General features: G+C 34.4%; 1 protein-coding gene across 4 annotated transcripts in view; it reads right to left on the bottom strand.

The window, feature by feature from the left end:
• Positions 1 to 9340: 9340 nt before the first annotated feature.
• PTPRK (protein tyrosine phosphatase receptor type K) overlaps positions 9341 to 26445 on the bottom strand; it is a 561297-nt gene continuing 544192 nt past the window's right edge. For all 4 annotated transcript variants that reach the window (XM_079148159.1, XM_079148160.1, XM_079148158.1 and 1 more), the window contains 9 exons: positions 22315 to 22469; positions 19959 to 20094; positions 19588 to 19737; positions 18522 to 18695; positions 16545 to 16676; positions 16284 to 16409; positions 13210 to 13373; positions 12542 to 12677; positions 9341 to 9906 (listed from right to left, as the gene is read on the bottom strand). In XM_079148159.1, the coding sequence (XP_079004285.1) occupies positions 9853 to 9906; positions 12542 to 12677; positions 13210 to 13373; positions 16284 to 16409; positions 16545 to 16676; positions 18522 to 18695; positions 19588 to 19737; positions 19959 to 20094; positions 22315 to 22469 (1227 nt within the window). In that variant the 3' untranslated portion in view covers positions 9341 to 9852. The remainder of the gene's footprint in view (positions 9907 to 12541; positions 12678 to 13209; positions 13374 to 16283; positions 16410 to 16544; positions 16677 to 18521; positions 18696 to 19587; positions 19738 to 19958; positions 20095 to 22314; positions 22470 to 26445) is intronic.

The raw sequence follows: 26445 nt of genomic DNA, 5'->3' as shown, positions 1-26445 counted from the left end.
TGACAACACAATAAAAAGAGTGGTCTATGAATCAGGAAATGGGCCCACAGACACAAAATCTACCTAATTTTGGTCTTGGGCTTTCCAAGCTACAGAACTGTGGGAAATTTGTTAGTTTTTAAGCAACACAGTCTATAGCATTTTGTTATAGCAGCCCAAATGGAGTAAGACAATGAGTTCTTATTTTTCTGGGATAAATGCCCATAGCTGGGTTGTATGTTATTGCATGTTAAGTAAGAATCTGCCATACTCTTTTCCAAATTGGCTCTAACATTCACATTCCCACTAGCAACATAAGCATAATCCAGTTTCTCTGCATCCTCACCAGCATTTGGTGTTTGATATTGTCACTAGTTTTATTTTAGTCATTCCGAAACTGTGTAGTGATAGCTCATTATGGTTTAAATTTGCATTTCCCTAATGGCTAACAATGTTCAGCATCTTCTCATGTGCTTATTTGCCATCTGTATATCCCCTTCAGTGAGATGTCTTTTCATGTCTTTGCTCACTTTCTAATAGTGCTTCTTTTTTTTAATGTTAAGTTTTGAAAGTTCTTTATACAGCTGCCTCAATACAAGTGTTTTTATCAGACTTTGCAAAACTTTCTTCTAATCTTTTCCTCCCTTCTACTTATGTAGCCTTTCCCAGAATAAAAATTTTTAATTTTGATGAGGTCTAATTTATCAGCTTTTAGGGACTATCATGTGCTGGAGGCCAAGTATAAGAACTCTGATTAGCCCAAATATGGAACATTTTTTCTATTCTTTTTTTCTAAACCTAATACAACACTCTCTTGATTAGTATGCCTACATAGTAAGCCTTAATATTGGGTAGAGTGATTCTTCCTACTCTTATTCTTGGTCAAGATTGTTTTAGATAATCTTACACTATTGCCTTCTCATATAAATTTTAGAATAAATTTAACTATATCTACAAAACTCCTTGTTGGAATTTTTATAGGAATTGCATTAAACCGCTAGATTAATTGGGGAAGAACTGACATCTTTGCTGTGCTAATTCTTATAACCCATGAACAAATATATATTTCCATGTATTTATGTACGCTTTGATTGCTTTTAAAAGCATAAAGTTTAGCATATTTTTTGAGAATTTTAGTGTAAAATTCCCGAGATGTTTGTTTATAGTTTTAGTTTTTTTCTTTATATTGTCTTTGTCTTCACTAATGGAATATAATGACTTCATGAAATTAGTTTGAAAGTGTTCTTTCCTTCTCTATGTTTTAGAAGCGATTGTACAAAATGGCTGTTGGTTCTTCAAACATTTGATACACTTCTCCTCTGAAACCATCTGGACTTGGAAATTTCTTTGTGAAAGCTTTTAATTTATGAATTTAATTTCTTTAATTAAATTATTTTGGAACATTTCATATTGAGTTTTAACAGGTGCTGGTTATTAGAAATTGGTCCTTTTTTCAAATTTGTTTAATTTATGAGTATTAATTTTTTCAACATTTTCTTATTATCTTTTTAATGGTTGCAGTATCTGTGTAGATGTGCTCTTGTTTCAATCTGATTTTAGTGATGTGTTTTTCTTTTCATTTTCTTATTTTTTTCTTGCTGAAGGCTTAGCAATTTTATTGATTTTATTAAATCAGAGTTTTGTTTCATATTCTTCTTTGTTTTCTATTTTCCTTTCCATTGATTTCTGCTCTTACCTTTATTATTCTCTTCCTTCTGCTTATTCTTGGTTTCCCTTCTTTTTCTCTTTTCTTGAGATAGAGACTTCTGTAACTTGTTTGATCTTGCTTCACTTCAAATGTAAGTATTTAGTGCTATCTTGTCAGCAATCTTGCTTCACTTCAAATGTAAGTATTTAGTGCTATCCTGTCAACACTGCTCTTGCTGCATCCTAGATATTTAATATGTTGTCCTTTCATTTTATTGTTTGAAACTTTCTCCTTGTCTGATAAATTATTTAGCAGAGTGTAATTTAATTTCTCTATGTTTAGAGATTTGCCTGTTGTTTTCTATTACAGAATTCTAGTTTAATCCCTTGATGGTCAAAGAAAATACAGACTTTTTTCAAATCTTTTAAGTTTGTAGTTTTTTTTTTTTTTTTTTTTTTTTTTTTTTTTTTTTTTTTTTTTTTTTATGGCCCGGTTACTTATCCATCTTGGTGAATGCTCCATGGGTGGTCCAAATAAGCATATCTTGCTGCTGTTGTTCAGGGTGTTCTATCATATTTGCACTTTAAACTAGACTCTTGTTGAAAGTGCTATTCACTCATCTTTGCTGATTTTCTGTCTAGTAGTTCTATCAGTTGCTGAGAGATGGCATAGTTTCTGATTTTCTGTTTGTAACCAAGAATTCCTCTAATTCTTTTACCTCTACCAGATTTTGCTTCATGCATTTTCAGGCTCTGTGGTTTGCTATGCACATTCAGTGTCGTTTTCCTTGTGTGTTCATCTGTTGATCATCATGTAATCTCCTTCTGTGTCTGTACTAATTTGACACTAATTTGTATCATTTGCTCATAAGTCTACCTTATCAAATGTTAATATAGCTGCTACTACTTTTTTAAGTAGAATGTTTGCATGATATACATTTTTCAATTCTTCTGGTCTCAACCAGCCCATTGTATTAAATATGAAATGAATTTCTTATGTATAAAATACACCTGGGACATGTTTCTTGTTGCTTCTGTTTATTCAGTCTTCCCAGTCTGTGACTTTATATTGGCATATTTACACCATTTGAAGGTATCGTTGATAGTTAGCACTCAGATCTGTCATTTATTTTTTCCCTTTCTTATTCGTCTGTAACTCTTTACCTTCCTATGTGTGGGTTATATGAATATCTTTTAGGATTTCATCTTGATTCATTTATGGTGCTTTGACTGTATCTTTTACTATAATATTTTTAATGATTTATCTGGGTATTATAATCTAGTAGTTTGAATAATTTACTTCTTCAAGTGAAGTATGGAAATCTTACATTTAGAACTTTTTATTTTCTATTTTTAATTATAATTTTCATGACTATCAGATGGTGTTACATATTTTTGTCTCTATCATAAAATATAATAAAACAAGTACGTAACGAAGGATATTCTATTATATATGTGTATATATATACATACATATATATATAATTTTGCCCTTTCCATTGTTCACTCTTCTTTCATAATGCTTAAAAATTCTTTCTTTCATCATTTCCTTTCTAGTTTAAGAAACAACTGCAGCCACTTTTTAAGGGGAAGTCAAGGAACAAAGCTAACAGACCAGTAGCTCACAAATCTCAAAATATTTACCATCTGGCCCTTTAGTCATTGATACATGATTTCTCTAGGTTTTAATTTAACCTTATTAATAAGCGCATTGGATTTGATGCTTTCAAATGTTTCTCTTATATTCTATTGTTCCATAGCTAAAATCAATCCTGTGATTTCTTATGTGAAAGTAGATATTTTCCCCCTTACTGACCACATTTCATCTTAAGTAATGAAGAATCGGACATTGGAAAATAAGTAATTAATACCTATGTACTCACTTTATCATGCCAAAAATATAGCATGAAAGTGGAAAGAAATCAATTTCAGTCTGCTGACTCTGCTTCAGGGAATTAGATTTATGGAAGTAGAGTTCAGGTTTCCATTGTGGGCTGGCAGGAGTCCATGCTGTTTTGCACCTGCCATGGAAGTCAGCATGTGCCATCACAATCTGGAAACATGGTTCCACAGATGCTGTTCTGCACTCATGACTCCAATGGGTCAAGCCATCCCCCGGCTCACAGAGCAAATGCCCTCCATTTGAATTTCCAAAAGAATTACTTTCTAGTCATCGTTTTGGAGATGCTTACTAGGGGAAATGTGTGAGTTACTTTCTGAAATATGCTTTTCTGATTCAATCCAGGTTCTAGGGAGCAGAAAGAGACATTGATCCTTTTATTTTTTTCTAACTTAGAAGTTAAGATTCATCTACACATATTTTTAAAATGGAAAACAAGACAAGGAAGAAAAAAAAACCTGTTAGCTATTTTGAAATTAAAACTCATGTTTCTTTTAAAAAAGTTTTAAAAGGTCAAAACAAGAAAGTACAGTATTCTGCAATGGTGTTCATGATCCAGGAGTCTGGAGCTCCTACACACCACACCAGACACAGCCTTCAGAAGGTTTTTTTTTTTTTTTTTTTTTTCTTCTTCTTCTTTTTCTGAAGAGGTGGGATCAAAGGTTTGTTTTTGTTTTGCTTGTTCTTTTTAACTAAATTGGTCACCAACATTAAAGTTTTTTAAAAATATCAACATTTTAATGTCTACACTCTCTTGGGAAATGGGACGAGAAAGGGTCCATATTCCATGCAGCAAATGCTAGTGGGAGGTCTGTGCCATCCTCTTTGGAGATTGAATGTGCTTGTAACTCCAAGTGGGAGTCAGCCTCCTCATATTTTGCCTCTGGGCCTCTATGTCAAACAATAGATGCCATTTATCAGCATCACTCATGCTTCTAGGCCTACAGTAGAGCTGAAGATGGCAGAATATCTAGTCTCTGTGCTTCAATCCACAGTGAAAATGCAAGATGAATCAACAGGGGCTTTTGTTTAAATAAAAGAGATGAAACATATTCCTAGTAGAAAATACATGTTTAATATATCTGTCATAATAATAGTACCTGAGTGGTCATTCATAAAAATCCATGATCTGATTCCCTTCTCACAGTACCTCCAAGACCTGTGGCCATGAGTTTTGTCTCTCAAATGACAAATGGATCCATGACAAACATACTTTCTCTCCTTTTGCAATTTGATTTTGTCTCTAAGACTCTGCAGCATAGGGTAAATGTATGGCCTGTGCCCACCTGTGCATTCTGATTTCTTCTTAAGAAAATAATTCATTGATTGTTTGTATATCTGGAGAGATTACATGGCCTACGTCCAAGTAGTATGTGTCTCTGTTTGGCTTAAATGCTACATACTCCAGACTGAATCAAGACTAGTAAAACTTAAGAGTAACCAGATGTTGAGACTGATAAAACTGCATCAGAATAAATCAGCACTCAGTTTTCTGTGTTAGATTTTAGGTATTGTAGATCATTTTCTCCAATTGGCAAGTACATTACAAGAGATGTTATCTGTCATAAACTATCTCCCTTCTTTCCTCCATGGACAGATTTTAACATTAAAGAAAGAGCTTTCAGGCATTCTATGGGGACCTTATGTTTGTTTCAGTGGACTAGAAATCCATCCATTAATTTATTTTAGGATTTGATAACAACAGTGTCTCTCTGGTGTTTGTTATCTTCCAGGTTAGCATTTCAATTTACTTTGGAGGATGCTGCAAGTTCAGAAGTGTTATATATCTATCAAATTTCATTGATTTTTTTGGACAATTTATATTCCAGGAGTCACTTACACCTTACTTAAAGTCGATCCCAAGACAGGACTTTTCCTTTTAGTTTCAGAGAGATAATATTCGAATACTCTACAGACCACTTGAATAGACCAGAGGTGTGAACAAATTCAAATAATATCACTCCTACTTCAAGCCTCCCTAAGCTGTGGGGAGACTTTATGAAATAATATGTAGGTAGAAATTAAGTGAGGCACAGCCAGCTGTCTTAAGAATATTAAATAAAATAGCATATCAACCCTATATTAAATAGGGTTATGACAGAATATTGATTTCTATTTTGTTATGAAAAAAGAATGCTTACAAAGCTCAAAAAAGAAATACAAATGTACAATTTTCACTCCTCTATGAAAACTAGGCTAACCTCAAGAGTGGTCTTCCTGAGCTAAAAGACTCTCTTACTCCTATTGAGCTACAGTCATTACTGTCCTAAATTTAATATTTATTGGTGTCTAGTAAGTTTTTCAGATGCTAGGTATGTTTCCTTATTGGTACCTTTTTCTGAGAACAGAGCAGATCTGAGAAGGAATAGCTGTTGGTGTCTGACTTCCACGCTTGTTACAAGTGCCTGGAATTCAAGAGATTTTTGGTAAAATGAATTCTGAATAAGCACACCAACATGTCAGTGCCTGGGTAAACTTGTCTTCATGTCCAGGAAAAAAAAAAATCTTCCTTTTTGTTTATTCCTCAAAGACAGGGACTTTCATCCACAGATCTTTCCTTTCTCCAAAAACCAAATACTAGAAAAAGAGTAGGAAGTCAGCTCGGACTATGGGGCTAAAACATTTTCAAAGGAACTTGATTAAAACTTGCAAATTCCCACTTGCCTGTGTGTCTCTGGCTCCACACACTTCCAACATTTTCCTACAGATAATACATGGGAAGGGGGTCTGTAAAGTTCAACTTCCTGACAGCCACTTAAGGAATGACTGACACAGGGATAGGAGAGCATGAAATTAAAAGCATGTCAGCTTTTAGAGCTCAGCCAACACATCTTCCTAGAGGGCCACGTTGGGTAGGACATGGCCATTTATAGGTTCACTAAGGAAAGTCCTCAAGGGTATGAAATATGAAATTTTGAATATAAGTTTTCAGAAAAACAGATTTAGGCCCCCTTCACCCATTGTCTCTTGATGAATTGCCCTCTGTGGTGTCCAAACAGAGCAAGCCTAATATTTCTATTTCTTAATGTAGAGAAAAAGAACACCTTTTGTTCTTTGCTTGGATTTTGGAGTCTGCATGGACTGCTCAACTTCATGAATAGCTGTTTTCATGGTGATTTTGGTGGTGTGTGGTATAATCATGTAAGTAGAAGTGAAATCAGAATCATGTAAGCAAGAACAGAATCCTCAGTAGTGAGGAAGATAGTGAACATACTAGGCAAAGAAATCTTGAATGAGTTCGTAGATTCTTTGTTCGATATTTCTGCTATGGTTCGTTCCTATCAAAACTTGTGATTAGGTTTGGCTCCTAAAGTGGCAGTGTTGGGAAGTGGGGCCTATTGCATGGTATTTGGGTCATGGAGTGGAATTTTTATGAATAGATCAGCATCTTTCCCTTGAGAATAGATTAGCTGTCCTGTGTTGGGTCCCTCTCTCTCTCTTTCACATGCACCTGCTGGTTTTTCCTCTCCACCATGAGTTGAGACAGCATGAGGCCCTCACAGGAAGTGAAGCAGGTATAGTACCGAGAACCGCTGCTGTTTGCCGATGGGCTGCTTCAAGCAGCTCCGGTTATGGAGGAAAACTGTGGCTTTTTTCCCTTTTCGCTTACCTAAAACCGCCGCTTCTCCCACTTACAGCCCGACCAGCGGGACAGAAGACACGTATGCTTCAAAGGTTCATGAAGCAGCTTCCCCTTTATTCAAATAACACCCTCAATATATAAGCAGTCTCATGCATAAGCAATTGTAACCAGATATGTCCATCCAATCCTGTTAAAGGTCAAGCGATCACTCACTCGAGCATACATGTAAAGTATATCTGTCCACGTGCTAGGCAGCTGAACTGATTATCATACAGCCAATTGTAAACGCCTTCTGCTTTTCTCCATGCATAATCAGAATGCGTTTGCTCTCTGCCAGTCCCCATCTTTGGATGCACGGGGCGTAACCCTGGGCCCCGGTTCCGCCCACCACAGTATAGGTAAAAAGCTCTTGGACTCTTTAAATCTTCAGAACAAGGGCCAACATAAACCTCTTTTCTTTATAAATTACCTACACTCAGAATTTCTGTAATAGCAACAGAGAATGGATTAAGACATCCTCCATGTTTAATAGTCAAATGTCTCCATGTTTACATGAAAATTAGCCTTCCTACAAAAACAGAAAGTCATTTGAGGTCTTACTAGTAAAAGTCACAAATGATCTAGTAATACATGTAGCAATTGGGAGCTTGAGGGGGCCCATAACGGTAACACTTCACCAGAAAATCAATTAAAGAGAAACAATAGGAACAAAGTGTTCATCATTGCAATAGTCATGAAGTAGAGTATTTAGTGGATGGAGAGGGGTGCTAAGTTAGACCCAGATTTAAACCTATTAACAAATTAACCTTCTTTTAGTTTTAATTTCATCATCTGTAAAAAGCAGAAGATAATTACTACTTCTCAAGTTTGTTATAAAGAAGTAAGAAAGTATGTTATATAAATGGATAGTGAAGGCTGGGGTTGTGGCCCAGTGGTAGAGTGCTTGCCTAACACATGTGAGGCACTGGGTTTGATCCCTAGCACCAGATAAAACAAAATAAACATCTCATGTCCATTTACAACCAAAAAGATTAAAAAGAAATAAGTGGATAGTGACATATAAATATAGAAAAGTAAGGAAAAAAAAAGATGTCAATTCTTTGTCTGTTTCCCTCTCCACTCACCTGGTCATTTTAGCATTCAATGTAGGGAATCAAACTAAAACAAACTATTGTCAGAGTTTGGATATTGGTTATACTTTTAATAGAATTTCTGTGGCTTACTTGTGTCAATGAGCACAGGAATATGCTATTTATTTGGAAGTGAAGGATGAAAATTAAAAGGAGAAAAATGATGTACAAACAAGAACTGTTGTAATTATAAAAAACTTTATTTCACTCTTACTTTAATTAAATCTCTATAAGCACCATGTCATGAACTGGCAATCTAGAAAGAGGACACTGGAATGCTTTAGTCAGTAACAAACTGCAAGCTGATGATGTGAAGTTACAGCTACAAGGAGCATGTGAACAAGACCACATTTAGAAAGGTTCACTTGAGTATCCTGTGACAACACTCAAACAGGAATCTGGCATTGATTCGTTTACACTTTCTATGTTCAGAACTCAAAGCATGTGCACTTAAACATCAAAAGGAACATTTCATCACCTTGACAGTTTACAGTTTGCTAAAACTTGACCTGGAAAGCATAAATGTTGCCATCTTCTGTTCTTGACCAGTGCTTGGCCACAGGCTGAAAAGATCGATTCCTTAAAAATCTAAACAATGCTTAGAGGCTATGTCAACATTGTGCTAGTCACTAGCAAGGCCTTTTAATGTGTGCATTTCTCGTGTATGATCACCAAACCATTGTTTACCTAATGAAATTGTGAAAAACTATACATTTTCAGCAAAACGTTTTAATTTGGTCCTCTATTAAAAGACAATTGCCAAGGTGTTTCACATAAATTTAATTCACAAGCATGTACACAAGAGAATCACTATAAAGAACATTGCTTCCTGGTTTATGAATAAAAAGTTTATCCTCTACTTACACTAAAACATACAAAAAATAATCTACAAAAATCGTTTACAGTTGATTTTAGCTAAAGAAAAAGCTTTCTTCAGAAACAAAAATGATTGTGTGGTGGTAGTATTTTAGCCATCAAAAAAGGAATGTAAGTAACCAATAAATATAATGTGCTTTCTCCATATAGACATATTTACACTTGAGTCTTTGGCTTATGTTATTTCCTAAAAAGAACTTTAAATGATCCAGCCATCATTGCACATTAAAAGAAAATAAGCCAGTTATATATATTTATATATTTATATAGAGATCTGCTACACTTGGAACATATAAAAAATGAAATTTACTATGAATTTGCACAGCTTTTTTTCTTCTTCCTTTAAAGGTTCAACAGCTTTTAATTTAAAAAGGGAGAGAAATGCCACATAGAAAGTATGAATTCATGCAACATGTGGTGGCTGTCTGACTGAAACAAGGAGAAAAGCTGCATATTCACTGTACAAACACTGATAAGTTCTCATTGGAATCTGGTTCTTATTAAATATAATTTATGTGGCACTAAATGTGGACACTTTAATACAGTAATAGAAACTAATCAAGTCCTTTTTATTAAGATACACAACTTCATAAGAAAAATACTTTTACCTCTCAAATGTAAAAGCCTCCCACCCCCCACATTAAAATCTTTCTGCACAGGTGTAACAGGTACAACAGCTGCTGGCTCAACAGGTGAATGGGTTTCTGCTTGGATGCACTGTAAAAAGTCTCACCCAACTAAGACGTTTCCAGGTACTCCAAAGCTACATCATAGCAGAAACGGTACTGTTCCTAAAAAACATTAAGACAAAAGGGTTGAGAAAAGTTTTAAAAAGGCTAATGGTGGATAATAACTATTATTTATCTATATACAAGATGAACATCTAGGTATGCATATTTTATACTTGAGTCAAAAGACCCCTGTTTAAAAAGAGAAATGATGTTAAAGGACAAAATTTTATCTTTCTATATTTTCTATCAAAAAATTCATTAATGTCCAGATTTTATATGATTACAGTAGCAATACCTCATCATTACAGAAAAATTTCTCAGCACATAAAAATATAGAGAATCAGAAAAAAAGCTATAATTCAACCATAAGAACCAACTGTTTAAATACTGCCTTAGTTTGCTTCAACCTGCTTTTATACATGGTTGAAATAATTATCTCAGAATGAATATAATTACATCTTTTAGAGTATGGTTTTATATTTTACTTTCTTTTATGTAACAAGACTTTTTCCATGCTATTTAATATCTTTTAATATTACATAAAAACTATCATATTGAGTGTTTGACTCAAGTTGTTTTTTAGTGTGCAAATACTTTTCTCCACATTTTATATTATTTTCTTAGAAAGAGAAAGAAGGTAGACAATTGTTTTAAACTGCCTTTTGCAATTTCAAGTTTTTAAATTTTGCTATAGTTCATGATCCTTCAGAACCCAATTTAAGCAAAATTTATAAGAATATTTCTTAAATAAAATAGTGGTTCTTAAAATTTTCAATTCGATTTATATCTAACAATTTCTTTCTGCAACCTCTAAGACAACTTAGTTGCCAAAACGTTTCTGAGTTAAAATTACCTTTCCTTTAAATGTATCCATTGACTTGATCCATTATCAAGAATTTAGAAAAATTCAGAGATCATATTATAAATTCTGACTTACAATATGTAACTCATTGAAAACTTCCCAATTCAGTCCATGCAGGTAAAACTTCAGGCTGGACTGGCATACAGTCTAAAATGTCCATTACTTCTAAAGAGAACTTCCAGGTGTCACTAACAATGAACCTGGGTAATAAAACTTGCCTCAAGAGGAGTTCATCATTTTTATACTAATTACCAAAGTGAATATGATTTAAATTAACCTAGTGTTGTGGTAAATACATATAGAAAGACCCAAAAAGTGCTTAGGAATTTGTGTCTTTTTAAAACAGTCTCCATCAATTTTGTTTAGAAACCAAATGTCCTTACCAAACTCAGGTCAACAATAACTAATCATTAATCTTGATTAAACAGGATGTTTAGTCAGGATTCATGGGGCAGGAATGTAAAAGAAAATAGTAACACACTGTAACATTCTAGAATGGCAGAGTTTAACTACAAGATCTTAATTTAAAGAAAAGCTGGGATATCAAACTTAAAATTCAAGGTAAAAGTTGAATTCTGAGCTAGGAGTGAACCCCAAGATGATTTTAAGATGACTTGATCCTCGTGAGGGAAACAGAGTTTAAATTTTATAGGTTACAAACCTTCAAATGATAAAAGAGTTTAAGGGCATAACTATTATTTATCCATTTTGTAAGAAGATCTGCCGATTGTGCCTCAAAAAATCCCTCAAATTCATCCTCTGTCTCCTCAATTGTCAACACTTCAGACAAAATAAACCTCATCTTGTCCAACATGGAGAAGAGGGGTTGTGAGGGGTCTTGAGAAAGGGTAGAAATCTGCTACCACTTGTAAAAGCGAAACAGCATAATTTTCACTCTTTAGGTTTTTGTCTCAGGAAGCAATGCACATCTTGTGTGAACAATCCAGGAGCAGGAAGTGGTGAAAATACTTTAAGGCTTATTGAATTGCTCATTTTAGTTATCTGATCATCTTGATAAATGTAGGGCAAGTACAATGATGCCTTGGTTTTTCTGGTTTACTTTTCTTTGAGCATAAACTACACAGCTGCTCCTAACCTAATCCCATTATGTACATATGTGTAACTCACAGATCTCTCTCTTTAGAAGGAAAATGTGTTACAGAGGTAAGAACTTTCTTTCTTACTCTGCATACAGCCTCACCCAGATGAAACTGTGCATACATACCTATCAGCTGATATTCTCCAAGCTGTATTCTGATTTTATGAGCCCAGACAAACTCATGAAATACCATATGAACTGTTCTCTATAGTTGTAAAAGCTGGAAACTGTGAATAATGGTAGCTTAACAATTTATAGTTTGATCAGGAAAAGAAAAATTGTGGATAAAGACTAAGATAAATTTCATTGCCCTTTAAAAACACTGGGTGTCTAAGGTACTGAGTTGACCTAGTATGACCTCAGATACATGTTTTCCCAGTTATCTCAATATGCTTTAAGAAATAAAAATAAGTGAGAATACAGCCTACATAGAAGGATTTAAATTTTTTTAGAGACATTCACCAAGGGTTATTATAGTAAATGTTTGTTGGATATAATAGGGAAAAAAATCCTACGTGTTTCCCAAAATTAATTTCCTTCATCATTAGCATTTTATGTGATGTTCAGTAAATTTATGTGGTAGAGGAAGATACTTCACAATCTATCAGTTAGGCAGGAAAGTCCCTGCAATTCATCTTCACATCTGCTTCCCCTGGTGCATGAAGTCAATTGGTAAGTAGATATATGACTACGTAACCTCTAAGACCCCTTCTAAGTCCAAGACTGTGACTCACCGGGGCTTCCACCATGTTTGGCTTGCTGTTCCTCAGTGTCTTTACCGCATGGAAAACATCGACAACGTTTTGCCGTTTCACCATTTCAACAACGATGCCTATGGCACAGAACATGCCACTTCGACCACCACCATTTCTAAAGCAGAGAGAGCAAAGGTATTTTATCAGCTTTGGGGACCACTTGTCATACTGTAATATATGTTTGCAAAAACAAAAATTGCCTTTAAATTTTTTTTTTTCATTCGTGTCTTCCTCTTGCTTTATATGCATGACTATATGTGTAAAGGTCAGAGAGGAGGAAGCTTGAGGATGAGGTGAGCTTAATAGCTTGCATTTAGGAATATGCTATAGGCATAGAGACCTGAAACCTAGATTTCTTGAGATTCTGACAGATCTGTAATGTGTAAATCAGAAGTTGTTCAGAGTAGTGTTCCAAAGAGTTTAAACAAGATGAACAACTATATAATAATCAATATTTAGAAAATATAAAAATTAAAGTTAGTAGTTAATTATAATATCATAAGAAAGAAGCTCTACTTTGAAGTAACATCTATGGGAGGTCTGTTAAGATATGAATTAAGAGTTCTTCAACATAAAAATTGCAAAGGCTAATGAGGAAATGCCCACCAAGGTCCCCCTGACCGTCCAGGTCAAGCTGCCCAACTCACAGGCAGTGGATGATCGTCCGGCCTTCCCCCTCCTCACATTCTTCCTGCCATTTTTCCACCTGCAGGATCAGCTTCAAAAATGATCGTTTGGAGCCAGGCACTTCTCGATGAGAAGCCCATCCTAGATACTGAAACTGCTGCACCATCAGATAACCTTCCTGTGGCTGTGGAGGGAAATGGATTTTTATTGTGAGTTGAGACTAGAAGTTAGGTAAATTATGCGAATGGTATGAATCTACATTGTGCACAACCATAGAAACGAAATGGTGTGCCCGATTTGTGTCCAATGAATCAGAATGCAGTCTGTAAAAAATAATAAATAAATAAATAAGAATTAAAAAAAGATTTGAATGAGGAAAAAAAAAGGTACATTCAACTTACAACACAAATGAAACTTACATTGGATTGGGCCTACTTGATTTCAGTCCCAGTATGTACATGCCCATATGGAGACATTCCAAACTACAACAGCAAAAAACATGGGAATCTTTGTCTATACCTGCTTCCCTCACACTCCAAATCTGGTAATGATCCCTATCTTTATGCTTCCTAAATAACTTGTAAATTTATCTCTTTCTCTTTAGGCCATTGCCAATCACATTTGCGACAATTACCTCCTAATTGATCTCCCTGAATGAACTTTGATCTCCCTCCAACCCCTTGTTAATATAGGCATCATAATTATTTTGAAATGCAAAAATGTTCTTGTCATTGCCTGCTTTAATGGCTTCCAAATGAATGTTAGCATAAAATCAAAATTTCTGCCATAATTTAAAAATTCTTACATAATCTAGCCCCACCTCCTTCTCCAAATTTATTTTTAATCTAACATGGTATTCAAGTTTTAGAGAGATTTTTTTAGACACATTGACCTTCTTCAATCTATTTATCAAGTCACTTCTTGCCTGGGGGATTTTGTAAACTGTCTCTTTCATCTTGAAAACTTCCTTCTTGCTTGCCCTTTTCAATCCCAAGAAGAGTGAACAACTTGACATAGGTTTTCTGGGACCTTTTCAAACTTGGGTATCCTGGGAAAGCTCTCTTTGTTGGGCAAACAAAGATGGTTGATTATTAGCCTCAGCAACTTAGTGAGGCCTTGGGTAACTTTTTGAGACTGTCTCAAAAGAAAAAGATCTGAGGATGTGGCTCAGTGGTTAAGTGCCCCTGAATTCATTCACTGGTACCAAAAAAAAAAAAAAAAAAAAAAAAAAAAATTTGTGGTTACCTCACCCTGAAATAACACCTATCTGTTCTTCAATTTTGGGCTTAAAATACCTCGATCTCGGAGAAGTCTTCTCTGATCACTGTTTCATCCAATGAAAACTTCTTTATATTGGGCTTTTATTCCTTATCATATGAAATCATATTAGTATATAAATGATAATACAATTAGTTGCTGAGTGCTTATTTTTTCTTGACAAAATATAAATTCCTTAAAGGTATGGAAATCTTTCTTTTCTTCCTAAACTCTATCATAAGAAGTGTGCATACCACTTACCAAATAGTAATGCTGTTGAAAGAAATCAAAAGCTTAAAACACCATGCAACACATTGAGTAATCTACATTATCGGGCATGCAATCCTAAGTTCCACATGATAAGGGTTTATGCATCTCTTGGTAGGACATAGGTCCTACCTTCTACAAACTCAATTTGTTATTTGTGCATACTAAAATTTGATGATGTGAATAGTACTCAATAATCAAACAGGGAAGAGAAAAAAATGTAACAGAGGGAAAAAAATAAGTACCAGGATGCCAAATATAGAAGAAGATAAATAAAAACAAATAAATAAATAAATATGCTGGGAAAAAAAGTAATACAGATTTGAGGTCTTGTTCCTAGAAATTTTTTTATACAAACATCTCAATTCACAGATGAGTTTTACTTTCTTCGTTCAGCAGCTACAGTTTCTTAGCTAAAATATTACTAGAACCATAATATAACAGATGTGCAGACATAATGAGATTCCATTTAAATTAACATCTAAGATATGCATGAGTATTACGACATGATTGAAGTTATCCTTTTCTCCCCACTGAAATGAGCAATAGAATTGGATATGATTTTATCCCTTGCTCATAGTTATATACATATAGACTAATTAACATGACACACATATAGTCATTTGGATATGAGAAACACCGAAACAAGACAATCCTAATCACACACTTAAAATAATACACATACATAGAACTGGTGCTTTAAAAAACACAGCAATTTCCCTTGTAAAAAGCACAAATCTATGGGGGCTACTAATGTTTTCTTTTTACATTCTGTTTGCTCTCTGATTACATAAAACAGTATTTATTTATTACAAGTATTTTTTTTTTTTTTTTTTTTGGAGAGACCCTCAAACTTGCCATTAGTGCAAAGCATATGAACAGTAAGGGAAAAGACTCCTGAAGGACACAACTCTGACTTAGCAGCTGGGAAAAGGCACAGGGGCATCAGCACTGACTCTTTGCCTTTAAGATCTGGACAGAACTGGACATTGGGACATTAATAGAAAGACAAGGTTGTGGGTTGGAAGAGAATCAGTGATGGCTAGGATTAATCTTCTCCTTTGGTCTTGGATTTCTCTCTTATGTACAGGTCTTGGAATAGTGACATTGGTCTCTCCTATAGGCTGATCTGATATATCCCGTCATCCTGGGGTAAAGCTTCTCTGTCATCATCATCTCTATTATGTTCTTATTTCGTAATCACATGCCTCTGTTGGGTGTCACTACTAGAAATGCAGTCATCCTTTACATAAATGCACATCTCCTCAGAAGCCAGGCCCGGGCCATCAAGCCTGATTCTTGATTGAGCCACTGCACCTGAATCTAGATCACTATGGGATATGTTAGTCTAGTAACTGACCCACAAATCTAGCTCAAATTTCTAATTTCTTGTATTTGGAATGTCCTTTTCCTTGTACTAAAGTATAAGATGCTTACTAGCTTTGAGATAAGATTATGTAGAGCTTATTAATTCTTCACTCCCTATTGTCTGAATTGGATTATACCCCATCATGATCATGATCGACTTGTTCTGAATCAGCTTCCTTAGAATGACCCAACAAAGACTTACTCTTGTTAAATTACATATCCTAAATATCCGGTTGATCACATCACAATCCATTGAACAAGACATACATTCCACTTGAATAGGGCCATATCGTAGCATCCCTTCTTCTGGCCAGTACTGAGGGCAGCCCTAGGTGATGAATGTTTTGAAAGAAAAAGAAAAGGAGCATTATTTTTTCTAATTAGAGTACTGTAAAGCAGGAAATAGCATTTTGTTACTTCTTAAATTGTAAACAAATATACAAAGCAATACATGGCTATTAACCTGGGACAGGTCGACTTCATTTAGCATCACAATGGAAGTACAGCCGTAATCATACACTAATCTCCAGAAGTCTTTCACAGTGTTTGGCAGTGGGTATTGTGTGACAATGAAAGCAGCTGGTTGCCTGTAGCTCTGTGAAGAAACAAGGTAGATAGAGAAATATAATAACTCAAAATGCATGATTGGATAAGTTGTCCAGATTCAACACACTTCAATGTAGGACTGTAGAGGTGCTAGCCACACATAGAGATGGAGCCAGAGAGTTGCCTAAGCCATGGGGTCACTGGAATGCAGTGGAACTAGTAATGTATCAGTTTTGTGGGAAAACATTCATGGCTCCAAAACAATTCAAATCAAGAACTGAATTTTTACTTCAATGACAAACATAAATATGGGACAAATTCAAAAGATGAAACTAAGGAATTCTTGAGGTAAAGATGTTCCATGAGATATTTGTTGGACGGTTTCAATTTCCCAAAGGTAGTGAGTCTCTGAAAGATTGAAGGAAAGTAAGCACAAAATCCCCAGTATGTTTGTCTGTCAATCTCCTGTGAATGTGTGTGTATATGTGTGTGTAAATAAAACTGTTTGACTCTCCTTCTCGTCAAATAAGAAAAAACACAGGTACCTCCAACTCTCCTGTTTTTATGTTGTGTGGGTATTCACAGCATATTTTGCAATAGGCAATTCACTTTCCATGGTGCCTGGGCCATGAACATCAATGAACTTCAATGTTGGGAATGACAGTTTCAATCATTTAAAATCCTCAAGTGACAAGAGAGTTAACAACAGTGCACTTCTTGGTCCTACTCAAGGGCATGATGGCACCTTCTTTACCAAATGCCCTTGATTAGGACTCAACACATTATCTTTGCCCAGAGGAGGGGATAACAAAGGCAATGTCTATCTGGCCTGGGAAATCTGGTTTTCTTCAGATTCATATCTCCACTAAAATAGAAATATATTTTTCTATGTATTAATTTATATCACTGGCAAGACACTAGGTATTATAGCAAGGATGAGAGCTTTTCATTTGAGCTGTTTCTAGATTATTTTACTCTATGTCACAAAAAAGAGCAAAGTCACTGGATTAGATTGGTCTTGGGGGTAGAATGTGGGCTAATCTAAGTTTCTACTCCATACAAGGCTATTAATTTGAAGATGGTAATTTTAGAAAACATAACAGAAGTAACAACTTAGCCTCATTATAGTCAGAAAGAAAAAGTTTCTAACTCCAAATTTCTCCTTGATATGATTTCATAGTTAAAGGGCGAAAGCTAGAAATGAAGGTAGTAAACTATTTAAAATGATCCTGAATCTTGATAATCTTCTTGCTTTTTCCCAGGTTAACTAAAAGTAAGGTAGCCAAAGACATGATTTAAAACTCTCTTTCCCTGTCACTGTATTTATGGGTTACTAGCACACCAAGTACATGTTGGAGCACTCACATTTGATGAAAATTAGAATGAGATAAGATATCTCTTTCAAGAAAATGAGTGGATTAATATTGTATTGCACATGAGTTCCTTAGTTACTTTTAAATAGTCTCTATTAGTAAATAAAACAAAGTATCTATAAATTACTGAAATATTAAATACCCCCAAATTTTCTAAAGTAACACAACTTTGGTAGGATATAGTGTTTTGTCATTTAAAACATTCATTCCTGATGATATTCAAAACAGATTAGGCATGGCTTTCTTTTTCGAAAATAATTAAGATGAGAAATGTAGCCTACAGTTTATCCTGTATAATAATTGACAATCAAGCTTTAAATCTACCAAAAAACTTCAACAGGTATAGCTACTAAGAGTTTCTGTAGGGAAAAATCTAAAATCATGCTCCAAAAAATTGTATTTCAAAGTTTCCAATTTTTCTAAGCCATTTAAAATTCCTAGAAAAGAAAACTAGCCAGTTTTCAGTTGTATTATATAGATTTTCATGGCACTTTACACTAACAAAGAAGGCAGTCTCTTACATCCATAAGAGCAGCATTGATGTAGTTACTGCTCTCCCCATCAATTGTAATTAAAAAAGGCAGACATCTGTCAGGTGGCAGCATGTCCATGAAACGGTTCTTGTCATGGTTCCTTGGCAGGCATGCTATACTGCAGTCTTCAGCTTGTAGTCGAGGGGTGACTGAATTCAGAGTCTGAAAAGAAAAGGGAACCCAGGTTAAAAGACAGTGACCCATTTAATAGCATAACACAGATCCATCAGGAATTTAGGAGGCCAAGTAGAAAGTGAAGGATTCATGTGGGCAATGGTAGTTGCCATTATGACAGGCTGATAGACTTTTTAGTTACAGCTAATGAAGCCTGAGAAGTGCAAAGAAACTAGATGCAGATTCTTCCATGCGCTGCTTCTCAGAGGAAAGTGAAGCTAAAAAACACAGCTACCTGTAAGATACATGAACTAACCAAAGAAAACCCAGTCAGGGTGGCCCATGATGATGATGATGACCTTCAAGGTCGGAAATTGTTATTCGCAATCACATTTTGGCAAACTGTGTTTGAAGACATAGTGAGTGTTAGGAAGAGTGCTAAATTAAGATTCAAAGGATTAGAGTTCTAGTGCTTACCCTTGACTTCATTTTTCACCTAACTTCAGGATTGTTTTAAGGGCAGTAAAAACATTTGGGGCTATTTAGAGACAAAGTTTAGTACAAACTTCAGCTATTTTTCTTAATGTGCTTGATCTCTTCACATTGTTAATGGCAAGAAGGTCAAGATCCACAAAGTTACACGGGGAAAAAAAGGTTATAAATACACACAAATCATTACCAAATTTGACTTTTACAATATTTTGTCCTCATTCTCTTTCCTGAGTATGAACTCATTTGCCCTTCAGGATACAGGAAAAATGAGCTCATTAATACAAAAGTGACTCCATAATATGTATAATGAAAGAGACAGGTATTTTATTATACTTGAAATAGGGTCAAAGGTTATAAATTTGACTTGAAAGACCTTTCTTAAAAGAACTATTAGTGCCCAGAACAAATTGTACTAAGTCATAAAAGAGACCTTAGAAATAGTCCATACCTGAAATTCATCTTTGAGATGTGAAGAGTTAGTCTGGGAGTCTATTCTAATCATATCAAAATATGCAGCTTTAAATTCACAGACAGGGATAGCAGTTTCTCCACATAAGCAGGCTTCTAAAATGGCATCATGAATAAAAATATACTGTTCCTATCAAAAGAAAGGAAAAGAAAATTTTATGCTATTTCAATAAAAATTTTGTGTCAAAAGTAGATGATAATTTTCTCTCTTTGAAACTATTATTGTACCTTAAATTTCCTATATGATTTGATGATCTAACATTGATTATATATTTTTAAAACATCTACTACTATTTTGTTTTATAGGTGATGGAAAGAAAAAAAAAATTCACTAGAGGTAAATCAATATACCTCTGTCTGGACCATATTGATACGGCGAGATCTTAAGGCTTTGACACAGTTATAGATGTCAACAACACCTTCTCTTTCAGCCATGTCCAGCATGATGTCAATCACAATGTAGCAGCCAGTTCGTCCAGCCCCAGCACTGTAGAAAACATTAAATTGAAGAATTGCGAGAAACGGGTTTATCATTATGGTCTTAAATAAAGATATTTTCACTTTGAGATAGGTGAAATCAAATTGCTTTAATGAATTGTGAGATGCTTCATTTGTAAATGCTATTTAAAAACTTATTAATGTAGATAACTTCCTGTTGAGTATCTGGCTTGGTATAAACTGAAGATTTGGAAAAAGAGTTTCAAAGTGTTTCCAAATTGAAAATAATGAATATATGTTGTTCAAGTTTCATACTTTTCTCACATAGTCTGTATTTCATATTAATTTAATACATATAATTTTAAACTCATAGGATTGATTAATTGGTGAATTCAGACTATAAATTTTAACTCCAAATGGAAATTATTTCACACTTATTGTGTGGGCCCCCTGACAACAATGTGAGAATGAGGCTCAGCCTCTCAGAGACACACATGTAAAAACCGGGGCAAAAGAACATTTATTTCAAAGCCTTTCAGAGGGAAATCTGAGGAGCCACAATTCACAGGAAATGCTCCTGGGACAGGTGGGAAGAGAATGATGGCTATTGAAGAGAGGACTCAATAGGAGAAAGAATATTGGAATCATGATCTGAAGGGAAAATAAAAATGAATTGTTAGATGTAGATTGATTCCCAGCAGGTCACAATAGTCACTATCTTACTATATTTAAATAAAAAAATGAATAGTAACATACTTTGATTATTTTAACTCCAGGGAATGTCTCTCCAATTTTATATAGAGAAGTCAATAGAGCAAACAAGATAAAGGAGATTTTTTAAAGGGGGGGGGTCGCTATATAATCAGAGATGCGTGGGTATTAATTAAGTGGCAGATGAAACTTCTGTTTTAAAAGAGTATCTGAGACTCCTGGTGCACTTCTGAAACAAGCAATTTATGAGAAAGTAAACCTCAATGATTACATAAAGAAATTCCTGAATTGAAACCCTATTTATTTTATTTTCTAAATGCTTAGATGGTCTAAAAACATGATTTCTTTGTTATCCAGACTCGGTCACTTCTTTTAAACTCACTGTTCTTTTAGAAATTTAAGCAAGAGATATTGTGTGTGTCTCCTTTTTTTCCCTGACCATCTTCTCAATCACTGTTCCCAGGGTTTGAGACAGGAAAGTAATTGAGGAGTACATCAGATTTCTTGAGGAGAATTGAAATGAAGGTTTCTTTCCCAGGGCACATAGTATCTGATCCTTATGGAATACTTTACTTTTGCTTCATTCTCTGTTGCTTTCCCCCCTTTTTATACAAGGCCATTTAAGTCCTGAATAGGTTGGATTTTCAGAAAGAAAAGAAATGCTTTAGTACAATCTATTATGTAGCTTGTAGGGCTAGTGTTTGAGAATGGTGTGCAGCAGTTAGAAAAGCTTTTCCGATTCACTACTTATTTTTCTGGTCACATCTCAATATGAGGCCATGTAATTTGCTTTTAGTGTCTCAGAATGCTTATTTTAAAGAGGAGTTTCTAATCAGAAGAAGTCTGGATATAATGTTCATTTTGGGGGCATATATTTGCTGAATTTCACTGATGCACTTTTCAAGGTCCTCTGATGAATGGTGTGTTGAAAAAAATTTTTTTTAAATCGCTGTTTTGCCGCACAAATTCTTGTAATTTAGGCCATTTAGTAACTCAGTATGTCTCACACTTAGTTTTAAAAGCTGGAGATTCTAGTGGGAATTTACTAGATTGGCAAGAAATCTCTATTTTAACCTACCATTTCAGACAATATGGGATTTGCAAAAGTGATAAAAAAAAAAAAAAGACCCCAAAACACAGATGTTGCCACTAAAAGTCAGTTTCCACACTTGTAATTGTGGATAACACTACACACATTAGGATGAATGTATGTATTTCTCAAGTTTCTGTTTTATATCCTACTTAAAGTTAACTTTTCTTTTACTGCATTTTACGTTATCTGAAATGCACGAAAGCTGGAACTTTGTAAGCACACATTGGTTTTTGTGCTTAAAAGCTTTGCCTTGATACTTTCTTATTTTTGGTATTGTGAATTGAACCCAGGAGTGCTTAACCACTGAGCCACATCCCCAACCCTTTTTATTTTTTGTTTTGAGACAGGATCTTATTAAGTTGCCTAGGGCCTAGCTAAGTTGCTGAGGCTGGCCTCAAACTGTGATCCTCCTGCCTCAGCCTCCAGTAACTGTATACAGCCAACATTATTTGGACGACCACTCACCTGCAGTGCACAACAATGGGGCCTGCACTCGGAGGGTTGGATAACTTAACTCTCCGGATGAAGGAAAGAAGCCCTGTAGCGTGGTATGGCACTCCATGGTCAGGCCAGCCCGTGAAATGGAACTGTTTAACTTCACGAATTTCATTATATCCCCTCTGTGTAAAGATGAAAAGAAGTGTTTTCAAAAGGACCAAAATGAAGCTATTAAACACCATTATGGGTGCTCAAACTGATTGACAGTGATAACAATTAAAAATTTACCAAAGATGATGCCTTTTCTACACAAGGATGCAGGCTTAGTAGTTTACCATTATTGTCAGCTAACTGCCACCAAAGACAGAAAAATAGAAGTTTTTCTCTCAATTCTGTAAGTCTGGGCAAATTTTATTTCCCTTGACAGCCTGCTTCTTACTGGGAAGGCCAACTCATAAAATTATTAGGGGAAAAGGAGGAAATGGAAAGCCTAAATGTTGCCTTATTGACTCACTGAACTGAGATCTCCAGTGGTGTATAGAAGCAACGGTCCAGCTTCTCAACTCACAGAAATGTTAATGCCTTGTTTATCCATGTTCAAAATGGTTCTGAAGCATAGCATGAGGGGATTTCCAGCACAGTGTCACTCTAGATTTGTTTATAAAAGTGGGTAAACTAGTTTTTTTAGCTCCCTGAAATAACTCTGCACTTAGAGTATTATGGATAGCAACCAAAATGCAAAATGAAAGAATCAAGGCATCCACTGTGTCTCTCCTGTGACTTTAATCTATGTGACCCTATAGCTGTACATTTTTAAACCTCTTCCTTCATTTTCGTTAAAAGATGCATGGAGAATGGAATAGTAAAACTTGGAGAGCACAAGTGAAATAGTGCAAAATTCATTTTTAAGAATTCACATTTATAGCAAAAGAAAAAACAATTGTAATCTTGATAGTCCTAACTCTATTGTGAATTGGAAGATGCCAATCTCACTTATTCAATCAGAAAAGGTAAAAATAGTACATGAAATAAATAAATCAAAATGAGAAAGATTATCTTTGGAGTCTATTAGAAATAAACTGATATTACCCAAACCTTGGGAGTCAGGTGACTGTGTCTTATAATTCTTTCTGGTTCCAGTTCCTATCGCAATATACTACACAAAGCAGGCTCAACAAATGCTTACAACAGTGATCGCAAAACCACACAAATGGAAAAAAAAAAAATTACCTTCTTTGCTAATTTTCAAGTCAATTTTAGAGATGAGGGCCATAAATTACTTTAAGATTTAATTTTAGACAATTATTTCACCTCCTCTATATTAACCCTTTTACTGGAGTGGCTTTATGGGCCTTGCTTCATTTTTCCTGTTACCTGTACAAGACTTTCTTTTTAAAGTAAATTTTCCAATCTGGCAGTGGACCTCCCTTATTGTTCTTTTAATTTAAAATTTCCTGAGTAACTATCAAATATATGATTTCCCCTATGACTTCCCAAAGCACTCTTTTTCAATTAGAATCAGTAAGTTCAAAATAAAAATCCAGTGATTGTATTAAATGTGTAAAGTGATATTAATGTCAAGTACTCCCATGTTCTGGGACAAGCTGCAAATCTCCATTCATTCACATCTTATCTTATGTCCTCCAATACACTTTCGTGTTTTATTCAATTACGAGTTGTATCTTCTTAAGCATATTCAAAGATGTCTTCAAATTTTTATTATTGTGAAAGAACTTTAATGTTGATCTCTGTTGATGCTAATACAAAGAAGAGCTATGATTTATGGATATTAATGCTGAATTAGTCATTTAAACAAATGTTTATTAGTTTCATTTAAAAACATTATCTCCAGCTTTCTTGATATAAAATTCTTGTGTATTTTCTAACTGTTAATAGTAAAAACTTCCAAAAAATGTTGAATACTAGTGAGAATGATTACCCATATCATGTTCTTAATAATAATAGTAATAATGGTCCCTTCATTAGTTTATTATAATAAACTAACAGTGCTTAGTTCTCCACTTATACCCTACTAGTTATTGTTGAATCTTTTTTTATCAAGTTTAAGAAGACTCCTTATTTTCCTCATTAGAGTATCACTATGTATCTTTTAAATAAAATTAAATACATTCATCTACTAATAAAATTCTATAACTTTGCTCCTTTTCAGTACTGACATAATGAAATATCTTATATTCTTAGGGAAAAGTCATGATAAATCACGTTGTTGTATTTCCTTAAAGCACTGCTAGATTCAATTTTTCAAAATTTTATTTTGAAATTTTTTCATGTTAAATTGATCTGCAATATTGTGTATTCCAGAGACAGAGAGAGAGAGAGAGAGAGAGAGAGAGAGAGAGAGAGAGAGAGAATATGTGCTTGAGAGAGTAAAATCTTTATGAGTTCTATTATCATAGTTACATTAGATTTTCAAATATATCTTGTTGATTTTAATGGCTTTTTTTTTTTTTTTTGGTTGTGTTGAGGATGGAACCTAGTGCCTCACACAAGCTAGGCAAGCACTCTACCACTGAGCCCCAGCCCCAGCCTGATTTTACTGGTTTTCTATGGCTAAAAATTTAAATAACACAGGTATTGGTTATTCTTTTAAAGGCTAAAGGGTAAAGAGAATTCAACTATAAAATCATTGTGCAATTTTAATGGTATATTTAACAATTATTCTGTTTTCTTCTACCATCTGTTCAGGATTCTCACTCTTCTTGGGCCAAGTTTTAGAATTATTGTTTGCTAGGAAATCAGTGTCTCTAGACTAAAATCTGCCTGAGTTCACATGTAATGTTCTTCATAACTTTCATAATAATAAATATAACTGTAGTTGTATCTTCCTTATGTTCATACATAGGTGCGCGTGTGTTCCTGGACATGAAACCAGGGGCTTTCTCCACTGAGCCCATCCCCAACTCCTTTTATTTTCTTTGTTTGAGACAGTGTCTCACTAAGTTGCCAGGCTGGCCGCAAACTCTATTTATCTTCCTGCCTCAGTCTCCCAGGTCACTGGGATTACAGGTGTACACCGCCATGCTCAGCCTTCCTTATTTTCTATAATAGTATATGATTTAGTTACTTTATTGATGTTTTCAAGGAACTAGATTTTTAGTTTTTTAAATCATGTGTTCCTTTTGAGTATTTAATTTTCCTTTGTTGTATTCTATTGATTTTTTCTCTTTTTGGTTTTCTGATTTTGGGGATTTTTTTCACATGCTTTTAAATTGAAATAGTTCATGAACCTAAATTTTCCTTAGAGGATAACATTAGGTGAATTTTCATATAAACTGCTGATCTATAAAATTTCAGTTTTCAGCAATCATTCATTCAAGGATTTGTTGATTTCTAAGAAGCTAATTTGTAATGTGATTGGTAAGTGATCTGTTGTTGCTTTCTATCAGATTTTGGAAACATGCTAAAATTTTAAAATGTATTCAGGTTTCCTTTATGACTAAATTCATGATTGATTTTTACAAGACTTGTATAAATTTAAGAGAACACATATTCTACATTTTCTCTATGTATAATAATGAGATCCAGTTATTCATCAAATCAAGCTTAATGGTTCTGTTTTTGAAATCTCCTGTAATCATTGCTTAATTTATTCTATTTGATTCATCAAAAAAATTTCCCTTTAGATTTTATAGTTGTGATAATCACAATTATGCTGTTCTTAACAATGCTACTTTCCATTTGATATTTCCTCTATTGTTTCATATTGGTAGAATTACTTTCAAATATCATTGTTGAAGACCATTTATATAATAATTTAACTATTCCCTATTTTTGCTAGACATATATAATTATCTATAATTTTCCAAGACTATAAAGGAAGTCATTGTATATACAGAAATTCCTAAGAATAGATTTATGTAAGATAAGCTTCTCAAAGAACATCAGGATTTTAAAGTTCTGAAAATATACTGTTTTATTGATTTCTAGAGGGTTTAAAGCCATTTAACTCTGTGTTCAGCAACACATGAAAATATTTCACCAACACTGACAACCAATGAGCATTATTCCTCATTCTAAAAAAATTTCTTGCTGATTTTAAAATAAAATATGGCACCCTATATAAGGTTAAATCTTTTTAATAGACATGCTACTAGTTGTCTTTCTTTGGAGATTCTAGTATCTTTCTGTTTGTGTGAA

This window comes from Sciurus vulgaris (assembly GCF_902686455.1).
Source record: "Sciurus vulgaris genome assembly, chromosome: 7".
In the NCBI taxonomy this organism is placed as follows: domain Eukaryota; kingdom Metazoa; phylum Chordata; class Mammalia; order Rodentia; family Sciuridae; genus Sciurus; species Sciurus vulgaris.
The sequence above is the reverse complement of the archived record's forward strand: the minus strand, read 5'-3'. Positions and strand labels throughout refer to the sequence as shown.